A 17,778-nucleotide genomic window follows, 5' to 3' on the forward strand; every position below is an offset into this window, starting at 1 on the left:
GCAAAGGAGGCCGCTATCAGCCCTAGTGTGTCACAGATTATTTTTATAAGTACATATTTTTTATTAGCTACATCCCTATAGTTTCGACCAAAGACAGTTATGCGGCCCAAAGTTACCTACCAAAAAGACATATTTGATTCCTATTTTTTACTTAATTTCTGGTGAAAACATCACGTTTTTTGTAATCATTTATTAATCACCCGCTTGTTTTGATGTATTTTTGATGTTATTCCTATTTATTTTTTACCAATTTTTTGTATAACTTTTTTATCGATTAGTAGTTTTATTCACTAGTAGTTTTAGTGTTACATTTTTTCAGTATTTTTTTCGAGTTTTTTTTTTCTATTATAGGTAATTTTACACAGATTAGTATAAGCTTTCAGCGAATATAAAGTTTTGCACGTTGGCCGTAAATTAAGGAATATTTATGTATATTTAACTTGAAATAAATAGAAAAAAATGTAAAAAATCTGTTTGAATATTGCAAATTAGATTCAAATTTCTAAAAAAACGGAGCTTTATTGTTTTTTCTTTTTAATTTTAATGAAAATTAAAAATGTATTACGATTTTTTATATATTTGTATTTATGTAAAAACTACATAATTATTGTAGACAAGTAGTTTTGGATTTACCTGCGTTTTTCCTTATTTTAAGAGTGATTTTTTATTTTATTTAGTTGTTTGATAGTATTACTTAGTGTTATGCTTATTGGGGAGTTAAGTAGAGGTATCAGCTTATCATCTGACGTCAGTCTGTCAGTCACGATCGTAATGTTCCTAAAGCATTGTATATGTGTATTTGTATTAGTCAAAATCTATGTATATATCAATATTAGCTATAATTCGTTGAAAATTATATTCTATTATATCAAATAAGTTTATGTATTTCATAATATTAATATAGAATTATATAAGTACTTAATTTGTTTATTTATATTGTATTTCTGATCTGTGTTTCGGCAGATTGGCGTCAGATTGTGAGATTTTCTTTAATGTATGGAAATGCGCCTCTGTGTCCCCAATATGCGAGTAGGTATTGTTTAAAAACTGAAATACTTGAATTTTTATATGAATTTTATTAATATAATATGGTATTTTACTAAATATTAGTCCAATATTAAATCTTTAATGATTGTTTCATTTTATAACCTGCCCTATCTTGATAAGGATAAACGTCACGATTCAAATCATCTATGCGCGAGGATCTGTGTGTGTGCTATTGACACTTGACAGCGATTGTTTCCTTTGTGTGACAGTGACACACAAATAATAGCTGTGTTTGTACACAACGTCAGTGTATTTACAAGGTTTACACACACATGGTCCTGAGCAAAGATGAGTTGAATTGAACTACCAAAGAAAGTACACGAAATAAACACTTAGAAGAAAGAATTAAAGCCTTGTGCATGATGCTTTAAAACAGCTATAAAAACAACCGTATTGTTTGCATGACTAGTATGAAAGTACCGCGTATATTCTTTATTATTGCCCCAAAGGTCATTTCTCGAGACTGCTTTGCCAAAATGAAGTGTAAACAGGAAAAAGGTTTGATAATCCAGTGTATAAGTGGGGATCATGTAGCACAAGGGCTGTTTACATGAAAAAAAAAACAAACATTCAAGTCACAAGAAAGAAACCCAGACTCGGGGATGATTATTCGTGGATCACACTACTACTTACAGAACCCGCGTCAACCGCTGCTGAACCCGTCACGCTTTTCATAATTTTTTCCCAGAGCACTAGGGGATTTATCCAAACTAGTCTCCTGTGTCCAGTCCATAGGGATATTCCGGATATATTTGAGACAACAGTTTTATTTTGTTATTTTGTTGTATTTTAAGAAGGGCATTCATAAAGTGGAATCTGGCAACCCATTTATAAAAACAAAAAACAGGTTCAGGCAGTTATAGAGAATATCTGCGGGTTCGATTCCCGATAGAAACAATATATTGTGTCAAAGAAGGTGAGGCTGCGTTTCTACAACAGATGTGCGAGGATGCGTAGCCAAGTATATGTTTGTGGAAAAACCAATAGAATCGCTTCTTTAACCTCGCCTCGTCAGCAGCTCTCAGCTCTAGTGGAATCGACTCAGCGGACATCCTCGCACGAGACATTTCCATCGCACATCTCTGGTAGAAATGTAGCCTTACTTTGCCTCTTGAATGGAAGCTTAATTTTTGCCATGGCTCAGGAAATTACAATAACAAAGGTACATTGCAATGATAATGATTAGGTACCAATAAGAGGCAATATAAAATGATACGGTAAAGTACGCAGATAGACGCAATATTCAAATGATTGAACGCCTGGTGGTATAAATAAATATGCTATACAAACGCTAGTCTGTCTAAGCTACGCGTCATAAGCTTAGGTCATAACGATATAATCAAGGCATACCTACATAGTTTGCTGGTCTTGAGTAAAGTGCGGCCAGAATGTTAATTTATACTTGAATAGTGTCTTTAACAATGCAAAGTCGTAATGAAATAAATTACGAACCTTTAAATAAGGACAATTTTTAAATAGTGTATTTAATTATATGTTTCAAACATCCAGTCGAAAATACATGAATTTGAAACAAATGTTTATTTCTAATAGCAACTCAAATCTGTCAAAGTAAATCTCATTGATTGTTGCGTCGCGTTCCATTCCAAGTACGATTTTTAGCATTAGAAAGCGTGAGGGATATGTTTAATTCTATAGTGTGACAGGGACGACATTAGCCAAATATTATTGAAACGAAATGCACCTGTAGTACTAGGAACAGCAGCCTGTCGTGTTTATATGGAATCGTGCTTTGCTTTATTTTGCCGTAAACCAAAATAATGGTTGACAATAAAACAAATTACTTTCAAAGACCTATAATCGAAAGTACTAATGGTACTAAATACGCTTTAAATCCCTTCGCCGCTGCCGAACCTCAGAACCAAAGCGGACAAATAAATAATGGTGTTAACGAACGAGTTATGCTGTTTTGTTCACACTGCGATCTAACATTCATTGATACTGAAGAATATGAGCACCATAACGTGGAATTACATGGAAAGAAGAAGATATTAAAGTGCAATCTTTGTGACGCAACATTTAGGCGGCAGGACCATTTGAAACGTCACGTACAAAGCCTACACAATAACCAAAAGTACTGCGTATGCCCAGTCTGTGGAAAAGACTGTAAACGGCAAGATTTATTATTAAAACATATAAAAAGAAAACATTCGAACTCTGCAGAAGTTTTCCGTTGCCGCGAATGTGAATTTGAATGTGGAACATTAGCTGATTTGGAAAAACATGAGTTTACCCACACATTGACCGATAGACATCTTTGCCCTCACTGTAATACAACTTTTAAAAGGAGAGATCATATGTTAAGGCATGTCAAGTCACAGCATCTGAACCAAATGGTGGTCTGTCCGATCTGTGGCCAGACTTACAAGCGAAAAGACCATGTAGTGAGGCATGTTCGAGAAAAACACAAGATGGGCTTATTGAATGGAAAACTTGTGACTTCATCAGATATTCTTTAGGATAAATTTAAATGTTGATGTTATTTGTTATGCACTGCTTGTGTTAACATGTGGAGTAGATATCTGTACCATTTTTTGATGTATGCAGAATAACAGTGATACCGAGCTATTTGGAGTGTGGATTTATACTGATGTTATGCGATGTTGGCAGCCCTGACAAATTTAGACCAAGGAGGCTTTAATCTCTCGATTCTTAATATACATTTTTTTATTTGTACATTGACATGGTAACAATAAGCTTATTCCAGCCAGTACTATTGTATTTGTGCAATATTTGCTATTACTTTGCTACCACCAGAATTGTGCAGTCAGCAAAAAATTTGATTAGCACAATCTATAATACTCTATAATGACTGCACTATTAGAGGCCTGTATGAATGAGTTATAAATATGGATTGAACGATTATTAAATAAATAAATATGAATCCGCCTCACTACACTTATGTATGAATAGATGTTTAGCATTTTAACAGGTAATACTGGGTGTCAAACTTAGCCTGAGTGTCTTCAAATACAGTTTTAATGTAGTTTTGACAATCCTTTTTTGTTAACTAACATATTTTGCTGTCTGTACTGTCTTGCAGACTTTCATTTTAATATTTATGTCTACCCCATACCCTTCAATAACATTTTATTAGGGTGTTATAAAATAAATATTTTCTTTTTTTGTTCATATACTATTATTGATTGTTTTAAAACAATTTAGCTGGTTCATATGAGGAGTTCAAAAACATTCTTAGTTGCTACTAGTTGCTACTTAAAATAATCTATTATTGTTATATTATAAGTGTTTCAAAGACCATTTATATGAAATACATCCTCTGTTAAAGAAAACAGTCTTTCGCATGGGAGTGACTTTTTATTTTATTTTTTAAATTATTGCTTTTAAAAATGACATTTTTCTAGAAGGCTAAGATTTGCATCTATTTAATACACTTTACAAGTAAAATGTTTTTTTAATTAAATATATTTTTAAGTTACCTGATGTTAAATAAAGGGGATAATTTGAAACGAATTTGCAACAGACATTATATTTGAATTTCGGCTAGATAATAAATACAGTAATACCAATTTAATGTTTTAAAAAAAATGCTTTCAAGCCATTGTTTTTGGGATATTGCAATTGTGATTGCTTCCTTAAAACATAAATAATCTTGAAGCTTAAGTAAATGCTTTAATAAAATTACAATAGTCAACTGAACAGCGCGGCGCCCTGCGTAGAACCATGTAAATATACAATGATGTTGTGTACCTACTAACACATAATTTGTTACATGCAAACCTATTTTAAGATGAACACAAAAATTAAGCTGCCTATTTTATTTTAAACAAAATGTAAGTACCCTATTTATTTAATTCTGCTTTTGCAGTTATTGATAAAAAAATGTTCTGAACAAGAATTTCATTACAAATCTATGATTTATTCATTGTTTTATTTCTTTTCACGTCAAAGGCCGACTTGGCATGAGAGGTCTGGCTGAGGGCATTCATTTGTTTCCGACGTACTTGCTCCCCAATTTCGCTATTAACAATTATTGTCGATTAATAAATGGCTTTGGATTAAAAGGACACTATTCGTATTCTCCTAAGCAAACATAATAATTTTTTATTTTTTTAAACTTGGATCTATGGAACTTAATGTGTCGCGGGGGGTTTTACAAACATTCAAGTCACATGCACAAAGACACCCAGACTCAGAACAAGCATTCGTGAATCACACAAATTCTTGTCCTACGCGGGGATCGAACCCGCGATATGTCGCGCTCAGTGGGTTTGGCGTGGTGAGCTCAACCACTCGGCTATCCGTGCAGTCGAAATGGAAATTCATTGTAGTGACAGTGAGTATTCTGCCCCGTACTATGTTGGCAAAAATAATTCATCGTCAATTGTAAATAGCGGGTTTGGAGCCCTGGACCTCATGAACTCTGACCTCTAATAAATAATTCACGAATTAGACGATTCACACACAATCAATTAATTATCATATAATTATGCTCGAACGGAATTCCATCCTAAGATTTCGCGCTTGGCAGTCGGTGTTTAGACCACCAATATGAGCAATAGAGAGGTATGGCATTACATTTATATAAGAGATTTATAATCAATACATACATGTAAGAAAAAAAAACACCAGTTTTCTTACAAATAATTTAATTACAAAGAAAACAAAATAAATACTGTTAAGTATATTCGAGTTTGTTTCGAGACTAATTACAATATTTTGTTATAAATAATTAATTATAACAAACAAAAAAACTAAGGTTTAACACTATAAGAATTGACATAAATCTAGTGTACCAAAAAGTAAACAAAAAAATAATTATTCAAAAATTAATTGCAGAAAAAATTAAAATACATAAACAAAACATTTGAATTATGACAAATTAGAAAAAAAAACAATCACAAAATTAAAAATATAATAAGACGAAAAAAGTATTAAAAAAACAAAATTCAGTGCTACATGTACCTAAAAAAAAACATCAATTTTGTCTACCTTGCCGTGCTAAGACATTTTTCGATCGAAAACATTACAATATAATCAATTTTAAAGCAACTAAACTCCAGCAAATTAAATGTTGTGCTTTTAGGCATAAATAGTGCCGCGGTAACTGCCACAGTGAAATTAGAACGACATCATTCATCATCGGCCTAGCCTTTTCCCAATTATGTTGGGGTCGGCTACCAGTCCAACCGGTTTCAGCTAAGTACCAGTGTTTTACAAGGAGCGAATGCCTATCTGACCTCCTCAACCCAGTTACCTGGGCAACACGATACCCCTTGGTTAGACTGGCTGTCAGACTTTTTCAAGCTTCTGACTACCTGTAACGACTGTCAAAGATGTAGGAATAACAGCCAGGACCCACAATTTAACGTGCCTTCCGAAACACGGAGGAACTCGTTATGACAAAGATGGTCACCCATCTACGGACCAACCGCGTCAAGCATAGCTTAACCTGTGATCGAATCACTTATGCGGTTATAGCTTAGCCACGAGCTCCTCCACTTTGAAATTAGAACGACATATTTAATGTAATTTATTACACGCAGTTTGACAATGGCGAAAATTAAAATTTGAATAGAATTACATGTTTAAAAAGTTCATTATTTGCATTGCTTTAGGAGAATAAATGAGTGCTTAATATAGCTACTAACACCAAAGTTTTACAAAACTTTGTGGTTATATTTATAACGAAATGATAAAGGCTAAATATGTTCAAGATTTCTTTTAAATGTAACTTCCACAACTCCAATAAAATTGTACAAATACAAAGAAAATTTAGAATTAAATCTAAGAAAAATCGGAAATCATAGTCTTCTATACAGATTATAAATAATGTTTTGTATGCGAAGACCAATCTTATTAATAATAATTGTCTGGTTTTGACAAAAGAGTTTTTCTATAAGTCCTTAAACAATTAAAAAGATATGATAGCGTTCTGTTGAAATTATTTATGAGTGGCGGCGTATATGGGTAATGCTTGAAGATAGTACATTATTTTTTACATTATTTCTTTTTTTCTATAGAAAATAATTTGGACGCGCACATATTTCCAAGTGCTATCATACAATGCATATATCTGAGCAGCTTTTATGGGACAATGTGTTAACAAAACATAAATAAGTGTCATTAACTTAAGTACAAATATAAATATATAAAAAAAATTAATTAAGTTATATTCACAAAGTTATTTATTATAATTATTAACAAAGTATAATTATGTATTTATGAGAAATCAGTATAATTATTATTATTTAATCATTGAAAAATCAAATTGTTTTAAAGACCTTTTCATAAGCATAGAAAAAGATAATACTTCAAAAAAGGTCAAATTTAACTAAAAGTTTTTTAAGGTAATATCAACTAAAAAGATTAACTGTTTTTTTATTTAAATTATTAAATCGTAAATTAGCTGCCTACGAGACATTTACATTTTCAATCTGACTCATCAAAAAACATTCCTTTATTGACAATATAGATTATCCAGAATTGAGCCCTAATCATTGTTAAAACTTACAGAAATGTCAAATTCCTTTTAAGTTTATAAATTGAAATTGTTTTACATTTTTTTTTAACAAGAATTTAAACAGATGAGCTATTGTTGAGACTTAATAAATGTGCAAGGAATTATCATTATTATTTTAAAATTTTATTCTTATATTTAGTTACACCATAGTTTGTTTCTATTAAACTAAATATTATATGATAAGTGTCAAAATGTATAAAAAATGAAATAGATGGATGACTTTGACACCTGAAAACTTTTACAGATTTTTTTTAAACATTTCTTAGATCGTCAATTGACATAATGTTTTTTTTTTATAGATAGTTCACCTATTAAAAAACTTATATTAATTTAACAATTGTATTAATTATTTTTAGAGTACTTTAAATTATACTGGAAGGCACTTTGGTTTGAAATGTAATCTCTTGCACATTTTTCATATTTCTAATACAAAATGATAATTTAATACTATTATTATTTTCTATTAAAATTTAGATGATTAAAGCATATTTTACAGTTGTGTTATTAGTTTGGTCAGCTATTGTATAATACAAGTAGATCTTGAAAGCAATTGAACATTATAAAATTCAAGTTTAGCTCAGGTAACAAAACAAAATATAATTGACATCAAATATAGATGAAACATACTAAATCCTTGCAAGACTCAAAAGTACTGGCGCATTATAACTTATATTGTGTTGAACCTAGTACTAAGCATAGACCGTTTGAGTATTTGAAAGTCAAACTATTATAATTCATAAAGTTTGTGTTAGCCATGTAATTTTTCAAAAAACAAAGTTTAAATAAGCAGTTTAGACATAAATAAATGTTATGTGAAGCTTATAAGATGAATTAACTTTAATATAACAATAATTAAACCTACCTACAGACTATTTACAATAATGTGTACCTAAAAATCTCTTAACGTTTACAACTAAGAAATTTCCTAAAATAATCATAATTTTTTATGGATACGAGCCAAATGACTCCTTAACGATTCTTCTGCTTTGAACTTCAACGAGCACAGAGTACATTGAAATGTGACATTTTTAAATGTATGTTTATTTTTCACATGTTTAGCTAAACCCTCTTTGCTTGTAAACTTTTTTTGACATTTAAAACAAGAATTCTCTTGTAGAATCTGCTTCAGTTTTAAATGGCGTCGCAGGCAGTATCTGGATTTGAATGTGATCGCACAACTCTCGCATTTCGACTTGCTCTTAATCTGATGGTGGGTCTGACAGTGCAAGTCTAAATTACTCTTCTTGTTGAAGACTATCTGACAGTCATTGCACTCAAAAGTTGCTGCTTTCTGCTGGATCTCGTGGTTTGAAGTCATGTGGCGGAAATACTGGCTGTTTTGAGTAAATTTAAGGCGACAATACTGGCAGGAATATACGTACTTTCTGTCGTCAAATATCGCGATTGGATCCTCAGTTTTCTTCGATTTCAGCGCTGGTCTTGTTATTCTGATCCTGGGGCCGGTTCTCACAAGTTTTTTATTCATAACTGAGCCGATTCAACAAGTTTGCATAGTATAATTAGACAATTTTTTAATAGATTTTCTAAAATCAACACGTAGGCAAGACACTTGTTCACAAATTATGTTTTTAACACACTTTGAATTCGAGTTTTTGTTTGATTTCTGTATTTTTGGTAAAACACTGTTTCTTCCAATTATTAATTATGTAACACTTATAAATATTTGAGTATTTTCTGTATTATTTTTCTTAAATTCGATGTAACCACAATTTTGGACGTCAAAATGTAAGTTTGGAGTGCGTTATGAAATTCAATGTTGCTTAACTTTCACTTTGCGGTTTGAACAAAACCCTCTCGAAAATTTTAAAAGAAAATTCTTTTTCACAAATTATAATCCTTTATCGAGTGTGTTTAAATGATTTTTATTATTAATAATTTAAATCAGAAGCAAAAACGTATATTATAAACTACTTACGCATAGCTAAATTATTGAACTCGCTTCTAATTTTGATGAGGTTTTCGAATGTTCTCAATAGTATTTTGTCATGTGAGCGCATATTGTGTTTATGCAAAATATTGCTTTGAATTAATTAAATGAACTCGAATTAATTAAACTTGAGTTAGAATAAACCTTCTTTTCTAAATAATACTTGAACATTCTTAGTTGTAAACTTCATTCATAGATGTCTCTATAACTGCATAATAATATAACAAAATCCTTACGTAGGTGACGAAAGTATTGTTATTAAATAAATATGAAATCTTTTACAGATTGCAAATAGACTATTAAAAAAATCAATAAACGTATAAACATTACTTCTTTGTTTTGAAACAAAGACATTGTTAAGATGACTAATAAAATGATTTTGAAATCGGTTGACAGTTGAATCATTTACTTAGATATCATTGTAACGCATTTGAAATCAGTCAATAAAAAGATATTCATTCAACGCTTTATTATTCAATAGCAAAGGTAACAGTTTTACTTTACGATAAGATTACTGCACAATAATGAAGTAATGTGGAATCAAGATTATTGTTGCTAAATATTACATAAGTTATTTAATCGGTTAAACTCATTCTAATGTCACGTACTTTCCACGAATTTCCGCCATTTTGGGGATCCGTAAGCATTGGTTATCTTTTAATTAGTTTCTGTTATTATAATTATCATGTTTAGCGTATATTCTTTTATCAAAAGGTACTTAAAATTGTGGCTTCCAGTTGCCTTTTGTATAATTTTGACAGCGTTTACAGGTTGTCAGAAGTCAGTTTTTCTCTAGTGAGGAAGTCAATTAGGCAGTCGCTCTGTAAATATCTTGTGCTTAAATTCACCCAGTAAGACCTAAGCCGAAATCATGATTACCTAATAGTTTAGTGTGTAATATTTGTGTGTAGTGTAGGTAATGTTTTCCTATGAGATAATCTATTTTTTTCTAAAACAACTCCAATCCCGAGGGAGTTAGTCTGTGTTGCAAAGGATTTTACAAGTATTTGTCTTTTAGTGCCGTTCTATGTCATTCGGCTAAAATAAAACTGTACAAGTTGATCTATCACTGGTTAAGCTACGCTTTAAACGGTAGCTGCATCGGTGGATGACCATTTATGACAACTATTCCTCCGAGTTTGCCGTCCGCCCCAGCTGTTATTTATCAATCTTTTACAGTCGTTACAGGTGGTCAGAAGCTTTAACGTCTGATATCCAGTCTAACTAAGGGGTATCGTGTTGCCCAGGTAACTGGGTTGAGGAGGTCAGATAGGCAGTCGCTCTTTGTGAAACACTGCTACTTAGCTGAATCCGGTGAGATTCGGCATCCGGGGAACTGTTAAATCAAGTCTGAAAACTACACCCATTACCTACCAAAGGGGGATTCATAAAATCGTATTCTCATAAGCCACGATAAAATTGCTTCTTCTTGTTAGCGATTAAGAAACTAAAATCGTCATATCATAAAATTTAACGCAATTATTAGTCTTACAAGAAAATCAGGAGCATAGTTTCAATAAACATTGTTTGCTGTGATTGCATTATACATAGATAAGAAATATTAGCAGTCAAATTTATTGATGCAACCAAGTTGTCAGTTAATCGCTGTGTGTGCCTAATCAATTCTGTAATTTTGTACGGAACCATGGCAATAGCTCGACCTTATCTTCACATTCAAATTTACAAAGAAATTATTACTAATAATAAATGTATTGCAACCTTTGACATATAAAAGACGCCATGATAAAAATAAACGTAAGTTTTAATTTATTTACAAGCAAAGGAAATGGCCTACAGCCAAACATTCATCCTTTGTTTTTTATTTTATTTTGTTTTTGCGATAGAAAAGTCAAAAGTGGTAGATACGTCACAGGGGAAAGTCGAAGGATTTTTGGCGGCAAATGAGTTGTATTACGAATTTTGTGGAATTAGATACGCGATATTGAAGGGCAGATATGAGGTGAGTGTTTTTTAAATTGTTTACCAATTGCCTTTGCTTTGATGAATCGTCGTTTCCACCTTGATAACTGCAATGCTCCTTGCTTATGCCTTTTCTTACTTTAATAAGTACTAGCAGTGTGACATAAATTAGGTATATATTATTTTGTTTTATAAGAGACATCCAAAGGGTTCTTTATTCGGCCGGTATTTCATTTTCAATTTTAAACTGTATCTTATAAACAGAATCAATAAGAACAGATTGTATTCCCAATTTCACTGCCGTATACTTTCTTATGTTTTCTTTGCGAAAACCATCTCGACATCTTAATAGCATAATATTAGATATATACAAGTTTATACATACATAACCAACCACAATTTCTTACAGGCACCAGAAGACCCGCCATCACACGACGGCATATTTAAAGCTGACAACCGCTACGTCTTTTGTCCACAATTCCCCTCCAACGACGTCCTGTCAGCACCGAGCGAGGACGAAGACTGCCTCATTTTAAATATATACGTGCCAAACTTCACCAACACAACCTTACCAGTCATGGTTTACCTACACGGAGGTGATTTCGGAGTTGGGAGCAGCTCCCCAGTTTTCTACGGACCTCATTATTTAATAAGTCATGAAGTTATCGTTGTTACTGTCAATTTCCGATTGAATGCCTTAGGTTTTTTAAATTTGGGGGTCAAAGAAGCGCCTGGCAATGCTGGCCTGAAAGATATAAGGGCCGCTTTGAGATGGATTCAAGAAAATATTGAGAGCTTTGGCGGTGATCCGGATAATGTGACAGTTTTCGGCCAAGGCAGTGGCGGTACAGCAGCTATATACTTAACATTATCACAGTCTTGCAACGGATTATTTAAAAAGATTATTTGTCAAAGTGGAACCCTGTTTTCACCTAAATCGTTTGACGCCAACCCTTTGGCGACTGCGTCACAAGTTGCGAAATCCCTCGGTGTCAATACTTTAGATCCTGAAGAATTACTCAATATATATACTGATGTGCCTATATCTAAATTAGAGGAAGCTATAGGCAAACAAATGAATGGAAAATCTGTTTTCGTGCCTTCGGTAGAAAACTATTTGGACTCAGATCCGTTTCTATGTGACATACCGTTGAATATTTTGACATCTGATAACTTCAATCCGGTACCAGCTGTTTTTGGCCTGAACACTGTCGAAGGACTAGCTTGCACCTTAGATTATTTCACAATAACAAGTCAAATTGACCGAATGAAAAACGAAGATTTATCCGTATTGGATCAACGAAGTTTTAACGCGACCAAAGACGAGAAAATTGAAATTCGAGACCTGTTAAAAGACACATACTTTGCTAATATAAGTACGGATGAAAATGTGCTCGGTGGGTTCATAAATATGAACTCGGATTTCAATTACGTTGGCCCCATGTCTTTATTTGTGGAGTTGTACGCAAATAACTCTGATGTCGACGTTTACCAGTACATTTTTAATCATATTGGGTACAGGAATTTGGGTAGACTCTTGACGAATACTAGTTTACCAGCTACGACTAATATGGATGAATTGTTTTATCTATTTGAATTGGAGCGACTGCCGCTACCGATTAATGAGGACGATGCAAGAATTATCACGTTTTTGACAATGATGTGGACGAATTTCGCTAAATATGGGTGAGTAGAAGAAACAGTTAATAGCTTTTTGTTACTTTTTCACTTTAGGTTTTAAATTTATTCAACTTGATTGAAAACAAGCTATTATTCAAATTAGAATTGCTGCTCGCTCTTTATTTCTTTAGCTCTCGCCACAGTTATGATAAAATGTCACAAATATGTTACCTATTAATTATTAAGCACCAAATTATTGTTTAGTATCTTGAAATCTTATATTTTGGATCAATTCCCGCAAATAGGCAACAATTATACATAAAATATGCAATATAACTGTGTGCCTTTCATGTTTTCCTGGTATCTTCTCTAAGTCACAAAATTATTAACCCAAAATTAACTAATAAGTAGCACTTTTAGAAAATTTCTCTTGTTATCGCCCACATTTCACCGAAGCTGTGGAGAAGAAACGGCGCATCAAATTCGCAACACAACATCTTGTATTATTTTATCCGTAGAATAATATTTTTTTTATACCTTACAGCACACCAACTCCTGAAAAATCAAACGGTGAATGGCTTCCATATCCTCAAAACCTGGCTATCACTCTGGAACCTCAATATGTGGCGCCATTAACACCTGACCGGGCACAATTCTGGCGGTCTCTCTATTTCAAATACGGCGCCGAAATTGAGCGGGAAAATGACAGTGACAGCTAGTTGTGAACGCCATCTTAGATTTATGTATTTATTGTGAGTTAATCTTAGATAATTAAATTGACTGTTTTAGAATATTGTTGTTGTTGTTTTTTCATTGAAGTTTTTATATAGGTACCTGTGGATATAATTTGAAATCTTTATATCCCACAAGGGAAAGGTTTGAGCACTTATCACCAGGCTAGTTCAATGCGGGCGAATCTACATTTATATATCTGGAATGTAGGTTTTCTCGCGATGTTTTACTTCACCGTTTGTCTAGAGCGCCTTAGAATAATAAACATGACGGATCTCCTCTCCCCATGGGCTGGGTGCCGCCGCGCCGGCCGGCGCGCGGCGCCGATACCAGAGCACTACGTGACAGATGATACTCAACAATATAGTGTGGGCCGTGATTAGCGTTTGCACAATGTGTGTGGCAAAATTGCAATGCTTTTGTATGAATAAAGAATGCATTTATTAACTAAAAAAGGGAAAAAAAACAAAGTATATTCAACTTTAAAAAAGATATAATATACTAGGCTCCGTCAGAATCAAACTTGCACCCTTTTCTTTAAAAATCCATACATATAACCGCAAGGCCACCAGTGTAGTGTTTATCTATAGTGATAAATTAAACTCATATTTTAACGAACAATTTTATTAGAAAATCTACGATAAAGTTTTTAATACAACATTATAAATAGTTTTGTGCGTCTTACATAACTAATAACTATAAATAGATATAAATAGATATAGATATATATATACTAGCTGTTGCCCGCGACTTCGTCCGCGTGGTTAGAAGATATAAATTATGATTTTTGCTTCGGTCCTATTAGTCGCAGCGTGATGGTATATAGCCTAAAACCATCCTCGATGAATGGTCTATTCAACACAAAAATATTTTTTCAATTTGAACCAGTATTTCCTGAGATTAGCGCGTTCAAACAAACAAAGTCTTCAGCTTTATATATTAGTGTAGAGTATAGATTATTTCTCTTTCCCAAGCTATGTTGGTGTCGGCTTCCAGTCTTACCGACAGCTGAACACCAGTATTTTACAAAGCGACTGTCTATCTGACAACACAACACATGTTACTGGGTAACACAGTATCCCAAAGACGACTTGACCGAAATTATTTTAAATAAACTCTACAACCTGCCATATTTATTTTTATTTTACATAGGTATATATTAATATTATGAAATATTTTTACACTTCTGATCTGAAATCTGGTCCCAAATTAGGCAGAGCCGTTGCTATGGTAACCAGATAACTTATAAAGATACATTAATTAAAAGAAAACAAATCTAATATATAAAATTACCGTGTCACGATGTTAGTTACCGTACTCCCCCGAAACGGTTCGACCGATTCTTATGAAATTTTGTATACATATAGGGTAGGACTGAGAATAGAACAACATCTATTTTTCATACCCCTAAGTGACAAGGGTTGCCCACACTAAAAAAAAAATATTTTATTTTCCTGACGATTTTTTTTGTTTTTACTTTTTTATAATGTAGCATTAAAAATACATACATCTAGAAAAAAATATTCAGCAAAACAACGTTTGCTGGGTCAGCTAGTATAAATATATGAATATCACTTTAACACAGAATAAATGCCTTTGCTCATCACATAAATGTTCTTCGTGGTTGGGAATCCAACTTTACTAACTTAATTAATAATTTCGTGACTTAATTTTTACATTAGATATAGTAATAACTAGCTGTTGCCCGCGACTTCGGTAGAAGATAATAATATAAGTTATGATTTATACCTGCCCTGTTTTTTTTTTTCACATTTTTCATTGTATCTTCGATCCTATTAGTCGCAGCGTGATGGTATATAGCCTGAAGCCTTTCTCGATGAATGGTCTATTTATTCAACACAAAATAATAATTTTTCGATTTGGACCAGTAGTTCCTGAGATTAGCGCGTTGAAACAAACTCTTCAGCTTTATATATTAGTAAGTATAAGTATAGATATAAATTATTTATTTTTACAAGTACAATTCTACTTAACGTGTGTGTCACTGCCGGACCAAACCGACCGAACTCCTAAACGGCTGGACTGATTTGAATGATTTTTTTAAACCTTTTTCTAGCGTCTGGGATGGTTTAGATTTACAATACCTTGTGGACCCTGTCGGGGACGAAAATATTAGCAGAGCGGAGGAAAGTCAGTTTGATCTAAGTTAAAATGTATAACGACATTCCTCTTCGACGGGTGACTTTGTCTTGTCAGTTCAATACAATTGTGAACTGTATTCATGTGTATTAATGTAACTACAACATTTTGTAGTTGTTAACTTGTAACATTTATACTTAAGAATCTATGTTAAACGTAGGCCTCCTTAATAATTTAATTTCATATATTTCTATGATATGAAGATGTCCTTTAATTTTGGACAATATTATAAGACTAATAGTTAAATTTTCAACGTATTTTTAAATATGTACTTAATAGAATAAAATTAAATTGATAAACCTTATTCTACCAATCTCTAATAGCAATATAATATTATTTACAACTTCCCATTAAACAACAATTTTTAGAATTACACCTTACACTATAATACAAAATCCAATATCCAAGTATCCCATTCCACGTCAACCATAAACTCCCAAAAAAAGAAGTTTAACTTTTTAAACTTCGACCATAGACAGAATTTTACGCAAAGGCATTACGCAAACAGCCTTCAACTCGAGCTGTCAGAATCGCTGTCAGTTGATTCCCGCTTCTTTTTGCTTTTCTTCTTGTCTCTGTGTTTGTCTTCGTGTTTTTTATGTCTCGGGCTGCGTTTGGGGCTGTCTCGCCGCACCCGGTGATGTCAAATTCCCGAGTCGTCTGTCGTGTGGTGAATGTTGTTCAATGATTCTTCAGAGCTCTCCGTTTTTTGGCGTTTCTTGCCTCTGAAAAAAGAAAAATAATACATTTCTTTACAACAAAACGAAAATGAAATGAAAGCTTTTGAGCCAAACTTGATACATTTTTTAATTGACCAAATGATGGGCACGACTGGTCATAGGAAATCGGGGATATTTGCGAAAAAAAGTGGTCCCTATCTACAATTTTATTATAAGGGTGAATTTCCCAAATGACTTTTTTTTTGTCTTTAGTGAAATTCGTATTTGAAAAAAGAAATATTGTTCTGGATTATTTTTTTTTGTATTCAATAGGCAGTTATTGGGTTGTGGCAAAAATATAATTTGCCTAGGACTATATATAAGGGTAGAAACAAATACATAAACCTCAATTTTTCTCATATCGGTGGCTGTCCCTCTACTTTTTTTACTGACAAAAATGCTTCTACACTTGTAAAAATAAGTATGTTACTAATTTTATTTAATAGACTATTAGTTTTATTATTAACATAGAGCATATTTTAATACATAACCGACGTTTATAATTACTGAGAGGCACAAACATACTTGTCTCGAAAAATGCTCTCATATCGGTGGCCAAAAGTAATTTAAACCTAACTTTACATCGGCGGGTCCGACAGCGTCCCCACCCCAATATTATTTCCCTCGTTAGTGTGCGCTAGCGCGCAGTGAAGACGGACGTGTGTCAAGTCGCTGCATTTTCCCGCCAATAACGTAAGTATGCCATTTCAGTTGCTCCCGGACAATTATTTTATGTTATCGGTGGTTCCATTTTTTCAGTGTAATGAGTAGTTTTATTATTATTGTTTGGTTCTAACAGCATCAGCAAGTGAATTAACTTCATTGGCTGTTACTCAATTTATCCTAAATATAATACATTTTCTTTAATCTTCTAAAACGTGTGTTTTTTCTCACGTCGGTGTTCTCATATCGGTGTAATCGGTGGCATTTTTTACCACCGATATGATAATTTACACCGAAATGATAAGAAAATTCAATCGGTGTCCTAGGTTATCATATCGGTGTTATGGACGTACAGTTTCTTTCACATCGGTGTATTGCTTTATCATATCGGTGGATTGTTTTATCATGTCGGTGGATTGCTTTATCATAACGGTGGATTGTTTTATCATCTCGGTGTCTTTTTATCA

General features: G+C 32.9%; 3 protein-coding genes across 3 annotated transcripts in view; 1 reads left to right on the forward strand and 2 right to left on the reverse strand.

Annotated features, from left to right (window-relative positions):
• Positions 1 to 7,258: 7,258 nt before the first annotated feature.
• Positions 7,259 to 9,328, reverse strand: LOC113509002 (zinc finger protein 880-like). The gene has a single exon (XM_026892234.1). It carries the CDS (start codon positions 9,033 to 9,035, stop codon positions 8,484 to 8,486), a length of 552 nt encoding a protein of 183 aa, XP_026748035.1. The 5' UTR covers positions 9,036 to 9,328; the 3' UTR covers positions 7,259 to 8,483.
• Positions 9,329 to 10,021: 693 nt separating this feature from the next.
• On the forward strand, positions 10,022 to 13,830 carry LOC113509003 (acetylcholinesterase-like). Its single transcript, XM_026892235.1, has 4 exons — positions 10,022 to 10,136; positions 10,677 to 11,457; positions 11,827 to 13,103; positions 13,582 to 13,830. Exons 2-4 carry the CDS (start codon positions 11,284 to 11,286, stop codon positions 13,754 to 13,756), a joined length of 1,626 nt encoding a protein of 541 aa, XP_026748036.1. The 5' UTR covers positions 10,022 to 10,136; positions 10,677 to 11,283; the 3' UTR covers positions 13,757 to 13,830.
• Positions 13,831 to 15,705: 1,875 nt separating this feature from the next.
• The window catches only part of LOC113509005 (transmembrane protein 26), a 29,805-nt gene continuing 27,732 nt past the window's right edge, over positions 15,706 to 17,778 (reverse strand). Inside the window, exon 9 of the mRNA XM_026892239.1 lies at positions 15,706 to 16,654. Coding sequence (XP_026748040.1) covers positions 16,573 to 16,654 — 82 coding nt within the window. The 3' untranslated portion in view covers positions 15,706 to 16,572. The remainder of the gene's footprint in view (positions 16,655 to 17,778) is intronic.

Source organism: Trichoplusia ni, chromosome 3, assembly GCF_003590095.1.
Source record: "Trichoplusia ni isolate ovarian cell line Hi5 chromosome 3, tn1, whole genome shotgun sequence".
In the NCBI taxonomy this organism is placed as follows: domain Eukaryota; kingdom Metazoa; phylum Arthropoda; class Insecta; order Lepidoptera; family Noctuidae; genus Trichoplusia; species Trichoplusia ni.